The sequence below is a fragment of the Phyllostomus discolor genome, chromosome 4 (assembly GCF_004126475.2).
Source record: "Phyllostomus discolor isolate MPI-MPIP mPhyDis1 chromosome 4, mPhyDis1.pri.v3, whole genome shotgun sequence".
Lineage (NCBI taxonomy): Eukaryota > Metazoa > Chordata > Mammalia > Chiroptera > Phyllostomidae > Phyllostomus > Phyllostomus discolor.
Window position 1 is genome coordinate 208874826 of NC_040906.2, and position 18405 is coordinate 208893230.

General features: G+C 53.5%; 1 protein-coding gene across 17 annotated transcripts in view; it reads left to right on the forward strand.

Annotated features, from left to right (window-relative positions):
• Window positions 1-4145: 4145 nt before the first annotated feature.
• The window catches only part of AFDN (afadin, adherens junction formation factor), a 104093-nt gene continuing 89833 nt past the window's right edge, over window positions 4146-18405 (forward strand). For 13 of the 17 annotated variants that reach the window (XM_036024973.1, XM_036024977.1, XM_036024985.1 and 10 more), the window contains exon 1: window positions 4146-4530. In XM_036024973.1, the coding sequence (XP_035880866.1) occupies window positions 4426-4530 (105 nt within the window). In that variant the 5' untranslated portion in view covers window positions 4146-4425. The remainder of the gene's footprint in view (window positions 4531-18405) is intronic. The other 4 variants (XM_028504007.2, XM_036024988.1, XM_036024987.1 and 1 more) reach the window with 1 other exon arrangement.

Genomic DNA, 18405 nt, shown 5'->3' on the forward strand with positions numbered 1-18405 from the left:
AGCAAGGCGTCGGAAGCCTTGCCGAGGGCGGCGCCTCTACCCTCGCAGGGATCTCTCTGCAGGGGCGGCCCCCGGAGGCCCGGCGACCTGACGCTGCCCCGTGGCTGCGACCTTCAACCCAGCCACTGGCGATCGGCCACTCGGGCGGGGGGGCGCAAAGCGCCATGCTGTGCTCGGCACGGGGCGTGGGCGAGGAAGCAGAAACCAGGTAGGTCTGGACACCAAGGGGCCTTCAGTGAAGACGAGGCCACACAGCGCAAGTCCCCACATGCTGAAAGGGGAGCCACTCACGTTCGCACGGTGTAATTCCCCCCTCGCACGCGCGCGCACACGCGCACGGTCTTATTTTCTTTGCTTCCAGTGTAAATATCTATGTAAGACTTGGCTTCTTTTTTTCTTTTGCAGCATTAGTGTAGGTTATAAAATGCTAGAGGACACATTTGACCACAGGTTTCTTTCTGAGTTGGTGAGATTAAATCTTTTTAAGTATGTAAGTTTAAATTAAATTCCCATTGAGGGGCTTTTGATATCTACTTTCTCTGTGAAAGCCTGTTTCTTGAAAACTCTTTTAGTTAACCTAAAATTTAACTAAACGTCACGAACACTGAACTACGAGGAAGAAAGAAGAGTTTAAAGATACATTTTTCCGAGTTTCAAGGAGAGTAGCACATACCTTATCTACTCCGAGAGATTTAAACCTCTGGAATTTTCTTTTCAACAAACCCCAGGAACGACACTGACATTTCTGGCCCGGAGCTGGGCCCAGGAGGAGGTGACTCAGCCAACTTTCCAGATGAACTAGGTTCACTTCCCCACGCATAGGCCGCCACGGAAGGTAGTCCACTGTAGGAGTTCTGCTACTTGTGCACCTTTATTATGGCCTTTCGTTTTTTTTACAGACCACCCTTTGAATGGTTATGTCCAGTAAGAGGGCTCACGAGATGATGGGTACAGGTATCGGCTTAAACTACTTCACACTTGACTGATTTGCCAGAAGGTGGGACCTACTGGTGGTTAGAAAACAAAAGGATCTGTCGGTCATTGAATGAGGCTGACAAGAGTTGCATCACTTGTCCCTCTGAGATGGAGTGCCACTCCTAGGCTGGCCTTTGGCACCCTGTTTCCCAGCCCTTGGCCCCTGGGGCCGGCAGAGGGTCGTCACGACTGGTGGTCTTAGAACCTGGCTTTCAAAATAGGTCTAAACACCTTTTCAGTGTCCAGAGTTTAACCACACTGGTTAAACTGGTTAATTTTTCAACGATCATAGTCATATATATATGTACACATATATGAATTACATGTATTCCCATTACATATAGTGATAGTTTAAGGTTTTAAACATACTTAAGTTTTAGAGATATTTAGAAATACTTGTAGATCAATGCTGACTGGAACTCTTACTTTTTAAAAATAGTGTAACTAGAAATGTTTTCAAGAATAAAACTAAATGTTTAATGTAAAGTGGAAAATAAAAGCCCTGGCTGGCGTAGCTCAGTGGATTGAGCGCGGGCTGCGAACCAAAGTGTCGCAGGTTCGATTCCCAGTCAGGGCACATGCCTGGGTTGCAGGCCATGATGCCCAGCAATCGCACATTGATGTTTCTCTCTCTCTCTTTCTCCCTCCCTTCCCTCTCTAAAATTAAATAAATAAAATCTAAAAAATAAAATAAAATTTTAGACCCATATATTTAAAACATTAATCTCTTTCGACCTCACCCAATGCGGTTTTGTAGTCTTTCCACCTTACGTTCAGCCTGTGTGGAAGGTGGGCTTGACACAAATCCCACGTGGTTTTGCTGTTATACAGCATTTCTTGAGCACATAAATATGATTTCTTAAATGCATCCAGACCAAGTAGTACAATGAGAACAGAAGATGGACATTCTAAGGACGTTCTGTCTACTCACTATTCTTAAAATGTGGCATCAAAATTAGCACATGCTTGGCACATTATCTTGGCCTCTGGAACGACAATGATTAGTGGGAGAAGGAAAACTGTCATGGCCTAGAGATGCGATGGTTGTACGAGTCTTCATGACTTAAGAATCATGGGCATTATGTGGGGTTCAGGATGCTTTTGAACATCTACCGATAAACCATAGCCAGTTGAGACTGTGAATTACAGTTTGGATTTTAACACACCCCTTGCACATAATATGAGTGGGTTTTAAAAAAATATTTCGCTTATTTATTTTTAGAGAGAAAGGGGAAGGGAGGGAGAAAGAGGGAGCAAAACCTCGATGTGAGAGAGAAACAGCGGTTGGTTGCTTCCTGTATGCGCCCCGACCAGGGACTGAACCTGCAGCCCAGGCAGGTGCCCCTACTGGGGAATCGAACCCACAACCTTCCAGTGTGCAAACTGATGCCCAACCATCAGAGCCATCCCAGTCTGGGCCAAGGGGGGCGTTAATGAGAGCCAGGAAAACAGTACTAATTCGCACTGAGTTACAGCCTTCTCTGTGTGGTGCACCTCACGCACGCTGCGTATCTTTCATTACAAACAGCCTGCCAGGAGACGGCACTTAACTTCCTGGCAATTCTGAATTTTCTCTTTAGCAATACCACATGGCCTTACTGTGGACACCAGCAATGTCACCGCCAGCTCCTCCAAGTAATCCCTTCTTCCAAGAGCCAAGCCATTCCTGGTAACAGCCTCGCCCAGAATAAAGCCCTTACTGTTACATGCAGCGGAGCCCGGGTCTGATGACCCGCGTGGCGTGTGGGGAACCTAGCTTAGAGAGTGCCAGCCGTATGCACACCAGGGCGCGCACCACAAAGACGAGACAAGACAAAACAACAAACACAACCCGAGTCTACAAAGAAGCACGGGAACTCAGAGGCCTAAAGGAACGGAACGGGGCGCCAGCGCAGGAAGATGCCGCTCACACACATACGCTTGCTTGCAAGTCGCCGCACTTCGGTTTGGGGAAAGAAGACTGGAGGTCTATTGAAGAATTCATCCCGCATGGCACTGGTTCAACACCTCAGGCTTCATGCTGAAAAGCCTCCTTATGTGGCCGCTCTGTGCTGCGCCGCAGAAAAGCAGGCTGGGGACAAAGCCCAGCAGGACCAGGGAATCCCAACTGCTGGAGAGAAAAACCATCTCCGCGCCGGAACGGACAAAGTGATGACAAAAAAAATAAAGAGGCTCTGTCACACGGAGCTCTCTGTTTTCACCACTCAGCTTCGGAATTTCAAAGACGCAGCCTTTTTGCTACGACACACGTCGCGGACACCGTGAGGGAAGCGCACTTGAGCTGAATGAGCGCAGCATGGGGGTCAGCCTGGGGGAATGTGCTCTGCTGTTAATTTTTTTTGGGGGGGGGATTAAAAACACCCGAGGAAACAAATATCTCTCACATTTACAGAACATGAGATGGAGATTAATGTTGGGTCTGGCCATGCCTTGGGGCACTTACAGGCTTTCCGCTCTGTCCTGCGGCGTACACGGACCCCCCACCCCCACCCGGCATTATTTGTTATTTTAGCTCTGCGGTCCGTAGTGTGCCCGTGCAGCCTCGTGGATACATTTTGGGAAGCTGTGTGTTTTGAGCAGCCTGCGCCGGAGGAATCGGGGCAAAGCCGGGGACTCCTCGACCACCTGGAGGCCTGGAAAGACCCGCGAGGGATTCAAAACATAACCGCTGACACCCAGCGCGCAGTGATTTACCCTCCTCCGGGGAAGGCCTCCTCGGAAAGGCGGCTGCGTCTCACCCCACCGCAGAGGAGTCGCCCTGAAGGGACACAGGAACAATCGGGAGACACCCCCCCTTCCCGGGGCCGGGCGCGAGGGGGGGCAGCGCCGGCCTCCTGCGGCGGTCAGCGTGGCCAGGCGCCGGACTCCGCACGCGCGGACGCGGGTCTCCGCGCCGGGTCTGCACCGCCGGCTGGCCAGTCGGAACCCAGCACCTCTGGGACCCAGCACCTCTGGGACCCAGCTCCGCCAGCCTGAGCGTGGAGCCGTGGGAACCCAGCCCCGCCGCACTCGGCCCGGACCCCCGCGGTCGTGCGGGCGGGCGGCGCGGCGGCGCGCGCAGCAGCACCTAGCGGAGGCCGCCCGAGGTGCGGCGGCGGCGGCGCGCTCGCGCGTGCGCAAGCACGCGGCGCGGGGGCGCGCACGGCGGGCGGGGCGGCGCGGCGCGTGCGGGCGCTCGGGGCGCACACCGGCCGGCGGGGCTGACGCGGGCGGGCCGGCTGAGGAGGCTGAGGCGCCCGCGGAGCCGGGAGCGGGAAGCGGAGGGGCCGCGATCGGCCGAGCAGCCCGCGGAGCCCGAGGAACGCGAGGCGGCGGCGCGAGGGCGGCCGAGCGCGGGGAGCCGGGCCGCGGACCTGTGGGCGCGCAGTGCCGCCCGGCCCGGCCCCACCCGCGCCCGCGCCCCCGGCCCCGACCCCCGCGGCGCCCGGGCCGAGGAGCGCGGCCGCGAGAATGACGACGGGCTGCCGGGACGAGGAGCGGCGGAAGCTGGCCGACATCATCCACCACTGGAACGCCAACCGGCTGGACCTGTTCGAGATCAGCCAGCCCACCGAGGTGCGCGCGGCCGGCGCCGGCCCCCCCTCCCGCGCCTCCCGGTCCGCGGACGCCCCCCCCCTCCGGCGGACCCCCGCCCCTCGGGGGCCTCGCCTCGGGCCGCCCCTGGCCCCCGGTGCCGCGTCCGGCGCCCCGGGGTGGCCGCGCGGGCCGGCGCGGGTGCGGCGCGGTCACCTGTGCCCAGGGCCGCCGGGCGGGAGCCGCGGGCCGGGTGGACGTCGGGGGCCGGGGGCGGGACCTGGGTCCGGAGGCGGGGGTCGCGGGCCGGGTGCGGGGTCGCGGGCCGGGGTCGGGGTCTGGGGTCCAGTGGGGGTCGCGGGCCGGGCCTGGGGTCGCAGGCCGGGGTCGGGGTCGCGGGCCCAGGAAGGGTCGCGGGCGGGCGGGCGGGCGGGAGTTTTGGGCCGGGGGCGGGGCCGCGGGCTCGGCTGGGTTGGGGCGATCTGGGTCCCGAGGTCCGGGTCGGGGCCGGGCCGGGGTCGCGGGCCGGGCCGGGGGCGGGGCCGCGCCGAGGCCGTCCTGGGGTCCTGCCGCGAGAGGAGGGCGTGGCCGGGCGTTATTTCGTCCCCTCCCGCCGGGAGCGACCGCGGCCCGGGGCTCGCGGCGCCCGGCCCGCGGGCCGCACGGACCTTTGTCACCGGAGGGAGCATGTGACCGGCGGTGGTTCGCTCCAGTGGGTTTGGGAACCCGGGGGTTGCCAGCCGCGGGAGCAGAGCAAATACCAGGAAAGTTGCCGCGATAGCGCGGATTTGCTGATAACGCGGCCGGGGGCGGAACTCCGGCGGAGAACCAGGGGCTTCTCCCGGTCGTCGCCCGCAGCTCAGGTTGAGGGAGGAGCGCCCCTCCCCCAGCCGGCTGGTCCGGCGGCCCCGGGCGGCGCGGCCCCGGGGCGGGGGCGGGGGTCCGAGGGCGGGGGCCCGAGGGCGGGGGCGGCGCGTCCTGGGCGTCCTCCCGGGAGGAGGAGGAAGTCACACTTGCTGCGGCTCTGGGACAATGGTCGTTGTTTGTGGCCGAGCCCCTGAGAGTTCCCCCGGTCTCTTAGGAAATGGGGCTGAGCCCCGGTGGGTGGGGACGGGGGAGGTCGTGTGGGTGACAGGCGAAGTCGTCTCGCCACGAGAGCGTGGGGGGTTGTGTGTCATTCCGAAGCTGTAGCCACCGAGTGAAGTGTAACAGCAAGAAACACATCTTTCGCGGGGTCTGTGCCCTCTCAGGCCAGTATTTTCATAGCGTGCATTTTTGATTTGCTTTCATAGGTAATTCAAAGTCAATGTCATTTGCTAAAATGCCAACTCTTGGGCACCAGTCGTATTGGCACATTTGAACATTCTCGTGAAGCCCGATTCCTTTTCTTACCCTGAAACCCCAGTCTGTCCCCGAGTGCAGTGGACGGGTCCCTGTTTACACCGAGTGGCTGGCTTCCCTGCGGCGGGAAGGGCTCCTCCATTCCTCCGCCCTCCTGGGTCAGCCTGTCTCCCGCGCTCCCTCTGAGCGGGTTCAGGCTTCGTGGTGGAGCTAGGGTGGGGAGGGCGGCGGGGTGGGGGCGAATGGTCCTGGGAATTTGGTCTTTCCCGGCCCCTCTGTGATGCCGGGCAGGGCCCACGACCCCTGCTCTCTGACTGCCCCCTCCTTCGCACTGTGTTGCCAGCGTTGTTTTGTGTGCGTGTGTCGTTACTGGGTTCTGAGCACGTTTAAGGTAGGCTGCGCTAAGCTGTGGTGTTGGGCAGTTGGATACATTAAATGCATCTTCGATTTACAGCACGTTCCCTTAGCATGGGCTATCAGGCCAGAGCCCCACTGTCAGTGGCCAGGGTCACCTTGCAGTCCGGGTGTGAGAGGTGACCCCTTGGGGAGTCAGATGCCGGCAGAGCACCCTCACACGCGGTAGGTGCCCCTCCCGGCAGGCCTTACGGAAGGTGACGTGCGGTGGTGTGGCTCTCAGGGTCGGGTCGTGTTCTAGAATAACGAGTTCATTTTCCTTATCTCTGGCTCAGAAAATGCGGATGTAAAATATTATCGTGGCTCGTAGTTGTGTTGTTTTTCTGTTTGAATGGGCCCATTTATAATTGTTGTTTGAGAGACTTCCCAAGTCTGGCTGGGAAAAGGAATATTTCTTCAGTTTAGTAGTAGATAATTCAGTTCACTCTGTAGGATTTTAAATTGAGATTGAGTTGGTGTTGAAGAAAATCCTGAATCATAACAAATTGTGGTTAATTGATTTCACTAAGTTCTGTTTTAAGCAACCAGTTTCTCCCTTGTCTCTGCTTCCGGACAAGGGCAGTTGTTGAAGGGAAACCGGCCTGTTCCGTGGGGAGCCGCCGTGCCCAGCCCTCTGCAGTGAGGAGGAGGTGCCGTGTGCGTGTGCGCTGAAACAAAGCAAAAGTTGAAGCACTTTTTTTTGAAAACGATAATTTCACTTGGTCGTTTTCCTCCCCACGTACACCTGAACATTTCTGTTTTCAGAGATGGTCTCCAAGATTGTATGAGAGGGCTTTTCATGATGAAATAAATTATTTTCAAATGCTCCTGTTGCTATTTTTCTTTTTTTAGCTCCTTGGTCTCTAGGTCACACTTTCTGTTACGTTTTCTGGAGAACCTCTGGGTGCTGGTATTCTGGTCTTGGACAGGAGTGTTGTGCTGAGCGTGTTGTATCTTTCCGTCTGATGTAGGTGAGCTCGTCTCGCGCGACTCTCTGAATCAGTGTTGCAAGGCCAGCGGTTTCACTTTGCTTTATGTAAACTCGTCTGGAATTTTTTGCCATCTTGATGAGTTTTTATTCTATTTGGCCATGACAAACTACATTTCTTCATTTTCTACAAGAATGCTAGCCCTGTAATGGCCTTTATTTTATTCAACAAATGTTGAGCAGATTTACTGAGGAGTTTGATTTGTAGGAATGAGGAGGAGGCCTTACGTTTATATGTTTGGATAATCTTTTTGTGTGTGTGGGGGGGGAGTCTAGTTGTGGTTTATTTTCTTTTGTTTGCCTTTTTTTCTGGGTTCAGTGATCAGTATCTGTTATCAAATTTTATCGCTCTGTTAATCATCTGTGATTGGTGGTTTCGGGCAGCCTTGATACGCACTGATAATTCTGTGGTTTTTCTTCCGGAAGATGATAGGCTGGGCTTTTGGATAAGAAAAGCAGAATGTTTCAAAACCAGCCTCTTTACGTTTGCTTTTCTCCCTTCACACTGACAATTGTGTGTAAAAGGAGGGCTTCCAGAGGAAAAGCAGGTGGTATGTTATTACTGCACGGTTTTCAACCCCTTCCTCACTTTGGTGCTAGAGTCTTTTGGAATTTCAAATGAAAATTCATGATCTAAACTCAGTGTTGACATCGTATGACTGGGATATTGATTGAAAGCTGAATTATGGCCTTGATTGTGTGAAACTGGAACTCTTTTTTTTTTTTTTTAAATATTTCCTTCTTATTGTCCTTTTTTTTAAAGATTTTATTTATTTATTTTTAGAGAGGAAAGGGAAGGAGAAAGAGAGAGAGAGAGAGAAACATCAATGTGTGGTTGCTGGGGGCTGTGGCCTGCAACCCAGGCTTGTACCCTGACTGGGAATCGAACCTGCGACACTTGGGTTCGCAGCCCGCGCTCAATCCACTGAGCTATGCCAGCCAGGCGAAACTGGAACTCTTAATACAGACTTCTTAGTAATACGGACTTCTGAATAATACGGACTTCTTAAAGCTGTTTAGTCCTGTCCTTTTCTTGTTTTTAATATTAAGGCTTTATTTCCTTTAGGGATTTCTAGGTACTTACTGTGGGGGAGTGCTTCTTGCCAGTCTGTACTTCTCGTCACCTCCTCGGGAGAGGCTCTGTGTTCGCCCTTTGCTGCTGGAGCCTTCGGCGCACTGTGTCTGTCCCCCGTCTCCTGTGAAGGCGCGGGGTCCGGTTCTTATGAACGGTCTGATGTCTGTCGTGTGGTGGGTGTTTAGTAAATACCTTGTGGAGAGGATGTACTGAATATTGCTTTCTTTGGGTACTGACAAAATGTGGGGTATGTGCTCTTGCAAAACAGCGAAATTGTGTGTGAGGCTACTACACATGAAAGACTTTGTTTTCAAGTCTCATTCTTTTGTGGAAAGGTTACTACTGAATGCAGGAACTATACCAGGTAGGTAGTTGACCACTTTTCTTCATGAGATACTATATTTCTTAGAGTCATTTCTTTTGTCTGCTGTTTCTCGAGTCCCTTGCCTTTTTCGCAGTGATGGGAAAAATAGCCTAGAACCTGTGTGGACGCCCACCTGTGGTTTATTCAAGGGCAGTGTGTTGTTTTACCACTTGATTGATCTTGAGAAGTGATGTGGCCATTCATGTTGCCCATAGGTGGGCGTGAAGCCGAGCCCCTGGCCCATCAGCAGGGGTGGGGTGGGAGGGCCGCCGGCCCAGTCCAGCGCGAGAGTGCGCACGCACAGCCGGGTCTGTGTTCCGGACAGAGCTTGGGTTGTAGCTCGGCCTGGCCCTCCGCTGACCTGCGCTGGAAACCACCCTGAGACCAGCCGTTGTGCTGTTACACGTTAGCGCTTTGGAAGGCCTTGTTTCCTGGTGACTCGTGTGTGATGATAGTTGCCAGTGGTGTGTTTCAGTATTTATAGGCGTATCTGTTCCTTTTTTTGTTTGTCTTTATAACTTGAGCCTCAGTGGCGGTTATAACCTTTGATTCCTGGACTGACTGGTTAAGGTTTCTGTTTGTACGGGTGTGTGTTGGTGAGTCTGAGGTAAAGACCTTGCCTCACCTTGTTAAATCTGCTATCTTCCTGCCAATGAGGAAGGATTTTACTTGATGCAATTTGTAGACAATGCAGTGTAAATGTTGTAACTGCAGGCTTTTTAGAACCATCAAGTCTTGGATTTGGTTAATGGTAGAATAGCAGTAGTAGTAGTTTCTTCATGTTCTTGAAAAAGTATGAGTCGCAGGAGCTCAGGATATGGAACTAAACTGGTGGGAAGCTTAAGAAAAAAGGGTTTAAGGTTTTGTCTTTGAGGATTTAATTTAGCAATTGCAGTGAGTAAAGCGTTGTTACTCAGTGTTGGTTGCTAAATCTGGTAACACAGGTTAGTTTGTTTATAAATGCTGTTCTTAGACCTGAACTCCGGCACTGTGCCAGAAAAGCGATAAATAATAGTTATTTTGATAGAAACCTGTTTTCCTTTATTATCAATAAAATAGATATGCAAGCAATGTTTAGGGAACGTAAAACTAAACTGACCCCTTACTTGTAAGTTATTTTCAAGTGAGGTACAGTGCTGGTTTCTGTTCAGAAGTTTGCTGATTCTCTTAGGATGTGCAGTCCCCTTGGCGCCCTGCAGTAGGGGTGGAAATCTGTCTGACCCACATTTACACTCATCGGTTTGATAATGAGCAGTGTGCCGAGTGCCGCGGACCCATTAACTAGCTAGCGCTGGGCTTGGCCTGCCTGTGGGCTAACGCGGACAGCCTGGCAGGGCCCGTCCCCCGCCCGTTCCAGTCGGTGTCCCCACACGTAGGAGGTGACAGCGGGTGCGGGCATGCTGTCAGAGCTGGACCGTCCTTGTGCACGAGCCACACGTGCTACGGTTGTGGGTCGTGGGAGGTTCTGTGCCAGCAGCGACAGAAATACGAAACCTCACTTGTCTTGTGGCGTGCCGGATTGACCCGAACCTTCGTACTGAACTGGGAGAGTGGCTGCGTTCTGTGAGGTGAGAGAGCAAGCGCAGGTGGGAGTAGATCGTGTGGGGGCCGGGGGATGTTTTCCCAGGAGGAGCTGGTTTCTGAAGAGGAGGGTCACCGGACGTTTCACACTTGCGTGCTGTCCTGTGTGCCGTGGAAGGCACTGCTCAGAGGAGCGGAGGTTGACTAGTTCGCTGTGACTGGAAAGTAGCCAACGTTTCTGTACTTTTGCTCAAAAGGAATTTATGATAAGTTGGTGCTAAGGACAGTTAAGGTGTGTTGCTCATAGAGAATGACACGTGCACTTTCGCCGCCCTCATTTGCACGGTCGCGTCTGTGGGTTCAGTCCGCACAGCGTGCTCTGCTGCCCAGCTGCTGTGTGATAGTCCGGGGACCTGCGGGACCTTCCTGTGGCGAATGATTCAGCCGGGACGGGGGGCGCACACTGGGGTCGTCCCCACCAATCCTGGGTCCGAACACGATGAGCTGGCTTCAGACTGTTGTCCCTTCCGGGGCCTGAAGTTTTGCGCCTGGAGTTTGCTAGTGACGCTGGTGCCCCGGCGGTGAGGGGGGACCGGACAAGGCCGTTCTCACGGGGTGTCACCAGGCATGTTCCCGTGGTTCTGGAGCCGTCTCCCACCTGGCAGGGCAGAAGCAGGCTGAGAGAGGACGTCTCTCTGCCGCCTGCGCGGTGAGAGCAGTGTGGCAGGCTGTTTCCACGCGAGGTTTTGTCTTGCTCCCAACAACCCCACCTGGAAGATTCCTTGTTTTCTGTAATAACGGTGTGGGACCCCCAAATCCGGGAGGTCCCGGGAGCCAGCGCTCATCTGCCCCTGTTGTCCGGTGCTGCACTTCCTGGTCACAGCAGTCCGCCGGCTGCTTCCCTTCTGAGTCGCCGCTTGCGGCTCTTGGTCACTCGGGCTCATAACCTGTTCTGCGGGGGGGACAGGCAGGCTTCGGCTCCCGGCATACCTAACCCGGCTGTTCCCGCCAAAAATGTGCTTTGTCTTCACCCTTGTTTGCTAGTACTGGTACTCTCCATGGTGACCCACTTACCATTCTCTTGGCATCTCCTGATTTTTTACAGGAGAACCAGGAAAGTTTCTCTGTTATAATTTCTTTTTACGCCACCGTTGCCAGTTTTTGGTCCCCGGACTTGAGGTTGCTGGTCCCCTCTCAGTGGGGCATGTGAGTGGGAGTGACACCCTGCGCCCTGACACCGGTGCGCTCTCCAGGCGCGTGAGAGTGCGCGGCGGGAGGTTGTCTTGCCTTGCAGGTGTTACTTGTGGGTGGGCAGCGGCATCACCGTCTCAGCGAGGTTCTCGGTGCTGCAGACTTCCAGAAGGGTGCTTGTGAAGGGTGCCGTGATTTTACGCGGCCTCTTTAATGGGCCCTTAGGTTCTGTTACATTACATTTTCACATTAATGAGTTTTTGTGTTGGCAGGAACGTGGGGAGGTTATTTTTAAGAGACATTGGTAGTAAAAGTAAGAATCAGTTTTATGGTGGTTTCTGGTTTGAGCCCAAGTGCTTTATTGTCATTTCTGGTGCAAATTCTGCTCCAGAAGAGTCTTAACTACATTTCGTATTGTGTTGTATTACAGTCCGTCTCTCTGTCCTGTACTTGAACAGATTTTTCACCCATGCATGGTTTTGTGCCATTATGTGTTGGCCATTTGAAAAATATTGTTTCATTGACTTATATGGGTTTTCAAACGTTGATATGTTTCGTTAAACAATATCAGAATGTCACATTTGTTAATGTCCCCACTGATCTGAGAAATCTTAAGTATTCGGAAGCTCTTGGTGGTGGATACAAGTTTTCAGAACTTTAATTTCCCATCACAGCTCAGGTGTTAACTACTGACAGCACTTGAAGGTATGGGCTTTCTCCACTCCTTTCGGAGACAGGGCCCGCTGGTCGGTACCCAGAACCGCGGTGGGTCAGCGGGTGGGTCGGCCTCCTCTCGGGTGAATGGGTGAACGTGGTGTCCGTGCAGGCGGCGCTCGCTCACTCCCGGCTCCCAGCTGCTGCTCGGGGGCTCCGTCTGGAGGCACCCAGAGCTGCGGGGTGCAGCCCTGGCCCGTTTACCCTCGCCGGCCGGCTGCGCAGATGCCAGCCCGGTGAGAGAGCAGCAGCGTGAGACGTGCCGGCCTCCTCCCGGTGGCCCAGCAGGGTCCGGGGACCCAAGGGTGCGAGTGTGGGCTCCGGCTCGTGGGCTGCTGCCTAGGATGTTTAGCAGTGGGTCTTAAGAATTTTGGTTTGGGCACGTTAAAAAAAATTCTAATGTAGATATTAAAGTCTGTGTTTTATGGTACTTTCCAACTAGGGGTATAAAGTTAGCACATGCAACACCTAACGTTATGAGGAAAGGCGTAGATGTCAAGGTATATTGACTTGTTATCTTACTTGTGATGAATTTGATTATTTTCCCTATTATTAGTGCCTGTTTTAGTTTCTTATTTGGTAGAAAGATGCAAGCACTCGTGTCTTGTTGTCCAAGACTGCTGGTCACAGCCTGCTGGCCGGGGCAGCTGTGAAGTTTTATTGCTCTGAGCGACTCAGGATGCAACCTGGGCCGCTCCTACTCAGGGCCAGTTTCTGGTTCAGAGAACAGGGGTGTCTGATGTGTTCCAGGCGGCGGGGTGGGGGTGTGCGCTCGCTGTGGGCCGGGTCCTCAGGCCCGAGCCTGTCCTCGCAGCCTCCCCTTGCCATGGATAGCCTCCGGACCATGCCCGCTGTGGGCTGTGAGGGCGTCTTTTTTCTCTCATTTTTGGTGGTAGTTTCCCTTAGCTACATCGTATTTCCTGAGTGAAAGACAGACTTACAGGCACAGACAGGTAATAGTTGGGTGCTAAAACCAGCCTTACGCAAGAAGAAATTTTAATACTTCAAAATAATATCTGAATACATTGCTTTTTAAAGTGCATGTGGTAAAAACAAGTGTTAGAATATTGAGTTGATGTGCGCGATTAGCAAATCTTAAGATTAATTTAGCTACTTGGTGGCACCTTGTTTTGCGACAAATACTGTGTTGATTCATGGTTAGGTGTAAGTTCATTGTGAATTTTTGGTGACCATTTCCTGTTTACAGCTAGCATTACAAATTATTTTGGTGCATTTTAACCACTTAGTGAAATGGGTTTATTAATAAGCATTGTTTTAATTTATCAGGATAATAAACTACAGATAGGAAATCTTAACTGCTCAGTAAGTGAAGTCATAAATGACTCCTTTGTAGGTCAGCTGAGCCTCTGCACATTTGTTCAACAGGAGGAGCCTTCCCAGAGTACCATGGACAGTGTTCGTACCGCTTCGTAGTCTGGGGCTCGAACATTTTACAATGTGTTTTTAATTCAAGCTTGGCAAAGGTGACCTTGTTGAGTTCATGGTACAGTTAATATGTTTTATGCCAAACTCGATTTCAGTTTTAAAACGTTATTTTTATTATTACCCTTAAGAAGTTGTTGCTTTGGGGGAGTGTCAAGGACAATAAAATTAAGACCAGTAAATCTGGGGCCCTGGCAGGGTGGCTCGGTTGGTTAGAGTATTGTCCTGCTACTCCAATGCTGTGGGCTTGATCCCGGGTCAGGGCACAGACAAGAATCAACAATGAGTGTGTCAGCAAATGGGAAAGCAGATCAGGGTTTCGCTCTCTCTCTCTCAAGTCAATTAAAATTTTTTTGAAAAGCCAGTAAATCTGGAAAAGCACTAAAAATATTTATGCTGTTGTATTTACCTCGCCGTAGCAAAGTTATACACGTAAAAATTTATTTTTTCTGTTGTGAAAATAATATGCTTATTTTAAAGTATTTGGAAAACACTTGAAGTTTGAAGGTATGTTTAGCTGTGTCTGGTTATTAAGGATTTGTGCTTTTAGCCACTACAGAATTGCGTTTCTTAACTAGCCACATGTCTGTTAGGAGTTCAGTTTTTAAAAGCTATGTAGCTTATTCTGGTAGTTGTTATACTCAACACTGGGTTGGCCAAAAAGTCTGTTACATTTTTTTCCCTAAGATAAAAGGCACATTTTCCACTTTCACCAATAACTATTGATTTGGGTATTTTGAGTATGTTGGCGCTGTCCTGCTACTGGCGTCCAGAGGGTGGAGGCCAGGGTGCTGCTGAGCGCCTTCTAGTGCACACGACAGCCCACAGCAGAGAACTATTTGGCCAAAATGTCAGTAGGACCAAGAAACTTTGCAAACCACCTTTGACTCATTCGATCAGTCACAGCACCTTCTCCATACATGGCACAAATATTTTGCATTTCAGTTGTATTTTTACCTTTCTTGAAATAATAAAGCATAATATGCCAAAAATGTCATGTATTTCCTTCCATGTTCAGTGTTAAAATCGCTGTACAGAAATTCACCAGTTTCGATGTTTTTTTAAATGCACGCGGATATGACAGCTGTCACAATACAATCTAACAGGATTGTTTCAACTGAAGTTAAAGACGATTAAGCACTACGAGAGCCATTGGAGGGAAAAGCCGTGACGGACGTGTGCCACCCCAGTGCTTTGTGAACACACAGTGCCTGCGCGCTGGCGTTGGTGTGGGTGCTCTGTGTGCGTGCTCTGTGTGCATTGTCCCTTGGTGTTTGCAGCAGTCCCGTGAGGTTTGCTGCTCGTGCTGCCCTCGGACGTGGGTGAAGGAGCCAGGCCACGGGCAGGTCACCACCTTACTCAGGGGTGTGCAAAGGGGAGCAGTCGTCCCAACCCAGGTAGTCTGACAACTTTGTCCTAAGCCACTCTGTTTGTAGAATTTGAAAATGTGAGATCTCTGCAATGCAAGCAGTGTTTTGAAGTTTCATACGAAAATACAGAGTAATGTAGGGCCTAATTTTCGGGAAGAAGCACAAGCCTGTAAGATTAATGAGAACTGTTTAGTTGTATTTACATCATGTATTATGTGTAAATTCGTAGGTTTTGTGTGTAGATGTGTGCATGAATGCATTGATTTTCATCTTGATTTTGGAAAGCCCTGTGCTAACTTTTTATCCTTGAGAAGATGACCCCGTGTTTTGTATCGCGTGGTGCAGGCCTTGCTGCACTTCCTGACCGTGCAGAGAGTGCGTGGCCAGCACAGGTTGGAGGAGGGATGGGAGGAGGGGTCTGAGGGATGTGTGGGAGCCTCCTGGAGGGGAGCTGTCCCAGGGCCCGAGCAGGAGTTGGGGGCCTCACCCCAGGCTCTGCCCTGCCCTGCCGTGGTCAGACCCCTTTCTGCAGACGCGGCTGTGGTTTTGAGGGTTGTAGGGCCGGCCTGCGTCCCCCCGCACTACTTCCTCGTGTCCCTTTCCCCCTTCACATGCGTCCCCTCAGGGCCACCCTCCTTGTCTCTGCTGTGGCCTCGGCCCTTTGCAGTTCAGCCGGGTAAACCTGTTCATTCTCATCACTTCCAGGGCTGCTAATTTAATCTCACAAAGTTTTGTTTCCACATTAGCCTCGACCCCCTACCCGTGGTGTTTGAACTTCACCATGTAGTTCTCGATGGTGGCTAACAGTTCCTTACTATCTACTGAACAAGTATTTGCCGTTCCCAAACTGCATTTCCTACCAAACTACATTTCAGACCAAAATGCCGCTTTAGGGAAGAGCCTAGCAGGCCTCCTCAGGCCCTGCAGACTCCCTCTTCTGGTCGCGAGTCTGTGTTTCCTGCTCTCGCGGGAAGCAGGGACGCGTGGGGCGGGTGTCCAGGGGGCCAGGTAGGAAACAGGGCCCTCACGCGGGGCTGTGGAGCCGCCCTGCCCTTGACCATCAGACGCACGCCGCGTCCGTTTTGCGCCCTGCCGTGGCCTTCCTCACAGCAGCTTGACAGGGCACGTGCCTGTGCCACCTTGGGGCTTGCGTCCTAACACTGCGTGGAATTTAACTGTAAAAAGTTACTGTTTTACCAGGTGGCGCCCACACCACCAAATGTTACGCGTTTGCGATCCGCACAGCATCGGGGCACGTTCTGGTGCCCCTGGATGTTCGCATGTTATGAGTGCGATGACACTCTCTCTGCAGTGTGTGGTTGGTGCCTGCAGCTTGATCCTTGGGAGGCACTGTTGCTCTTACATCAGATGCAGGGAGAATCATTGTTGGCGCCCGTGAGCTTCTGTCCGTGAGCAAAAATTTTGAGAACAGTTCTGCACCCATGTCATGGGCTCAGTGGTGTGTGTGAGAAACTGCTTCTTTGGCAGATTTGGTTTCGTATGTTTTTCTTTTAGTGGCTTAGCCCTGTTAAAACTGTCGATATTTAAGCATTTCTCTTGGCTTTATCTTAGGCGAAGGCAGCATTCATTCATTCACTAGTGTGTTTGTTGAGTGTGTGCCGTCTGTCAGGATGTCGGGTCAGGCTTCGTGGGGACTGGGCCTGTGACAGTGGAAGGGCTTGGCGGCCTGGGGCCTCCAGGACGGGAGGGAGACCGGCTTGGGAGCTGCAGCGACCCTCACCCTCACGGGGCTGAGGCGGAGCCCTGGCCCTGCCTGTCTGCCTCCGTTTCCAGGGTCACTCGTGGGGCGGTCGCCTGCTGTGCGTCAGTCCCTGTGGAAGTGCTGAGCACGCACAGCCCAGTGGACACATGGTGCCTCTCTCTGGTAGCCCCCTTTCTGGCAGCAGGGGGTGGCCAGGCACACTGGGACCCTGTGGCGGGGCTGTGAGTAGGGGCAGGGACCTGACCCTTGCAGTGGCCCTGCGTTGGATCAGGAGCTTCCGGGCGGGTGTGAGGGAGGGCGCCCCTGGCAGAGCGCGTTGCGCTCTTGGCACACGTGTTGTCGCCTGTCCCGCTGTGTGCAAGGAGTGCGGGACGCGCCCGTGGGGACACGTGTGCTGTGCTGAGCTGAGTGCTGCAGGAGGCAGGCCTCGGGGGGATGCTCGCCCTGGGGAACGGGTGTCCGAACGCCTCGGAGTTTGGGGGGGACAGCGGAGAGGAGGCAGAGCGCCCGCTCGGACACGTTCAGTGCCCTTGGCCGTGTGCGTGTGCCTGTGAACACGGAGGCACGTCTGCGGCCTGCCTGCGGGTCGCGTTGTTCCCAGTATTCACCGCTCCTCCCTGTGTGTGGAGGCCAGGCCCTTGCTTTGTGGCATCAGGTTGGCCAGTGCCATGAGCCACCCTGAGCAGCAGCTTTAAGCCCCATTCCAGGGTTCTTCCCTCTTCCTGTACAAGTTAGTGTGTCTCAGGCTGGGGCTGACGCTTTCGCCTTTGGTACCAGAATTGAGAATAAGGGAGCAGAGTCCCAGCTACCCATGGAGTGAGATAGTCTTATGGAAAAGAAATGAAACTGGGTCATAAGCCTCTGGGGTCTTGGGTTCATTTGCTTTGCAGCATGTCCTAGGGCTGAAGTAGTGAAGTAGTGTGTCTGTGTGTCTTGCACACAGGCGAGCGTGCCCGTCTGCGTGGGCTAAGAAGCCGGAGGCTGGCAGGAACCTGGAACTGTTGACCAGGGCCGGTTTCTCACTGGCCTTGTAAGCCCGGATAAGAAGGTTCCAGGTGAGAGTTCAGCAAGACCGCCCTGGCATCGGTCCGGGGCATGCAGGGCGAACAGGGCTGAAGGCCGCTGTCTCTGGAGGTGAGGCCGGAGCTGCGGGAGCAGCTGACATGGGAGGGGAGAATGAGTGGAAGTCAGGGGCTTGGAGGGTGATGCGCAGCAGTCGGGGTACACCCAGGCTTGTGCTTGACCACTTAGTAGGTGGTGGTATTCTTACAACAGAACTTAAGGAAAAAGTGTGTGAGCAGTAGATTAGATTTGGGTGGGGAAATGGAAGCTGTCTTTGAGATACCCTGAATTTGAGGTGCTTGCGAATTCCAGGTAGACGTTTTCAGCGCAGACAGCGAAGAGGAATGGGGCGGAGGGGGCAGGGTAGCCGTGGGACGTGGGCATGGAGGGGGCCGAGAACGGGTGGTGCTGAGCGCCCCAGCTCTCTGGGCTGGCGGCAGCAGGACGGGCCCGCTGGCAAGGGCGAGCGGTGGGCAGCACGGCAGCCCGGAGCAGGGAGGGAGGCGGATTCAGAGAAGACGTGCCACCTGCAGAGCTTTCTCCTCTGACCCCTTCAGCCCCTTCTGCCCCTTCTGCCCTGCGGGGCTGCTCTCCTGACGGCTGTGGTTTCCTCACCCGCCCTCTGGGGGGGGGGGGGGCGGGGCGAGAGGCCCTGCCGGCCTCCCTCCTCTCTGTGGTGCTGCCAGTCCGCTCCTCCTCCGTCCTGGTCTGCCTTGTTGACCCGTTTGCTCC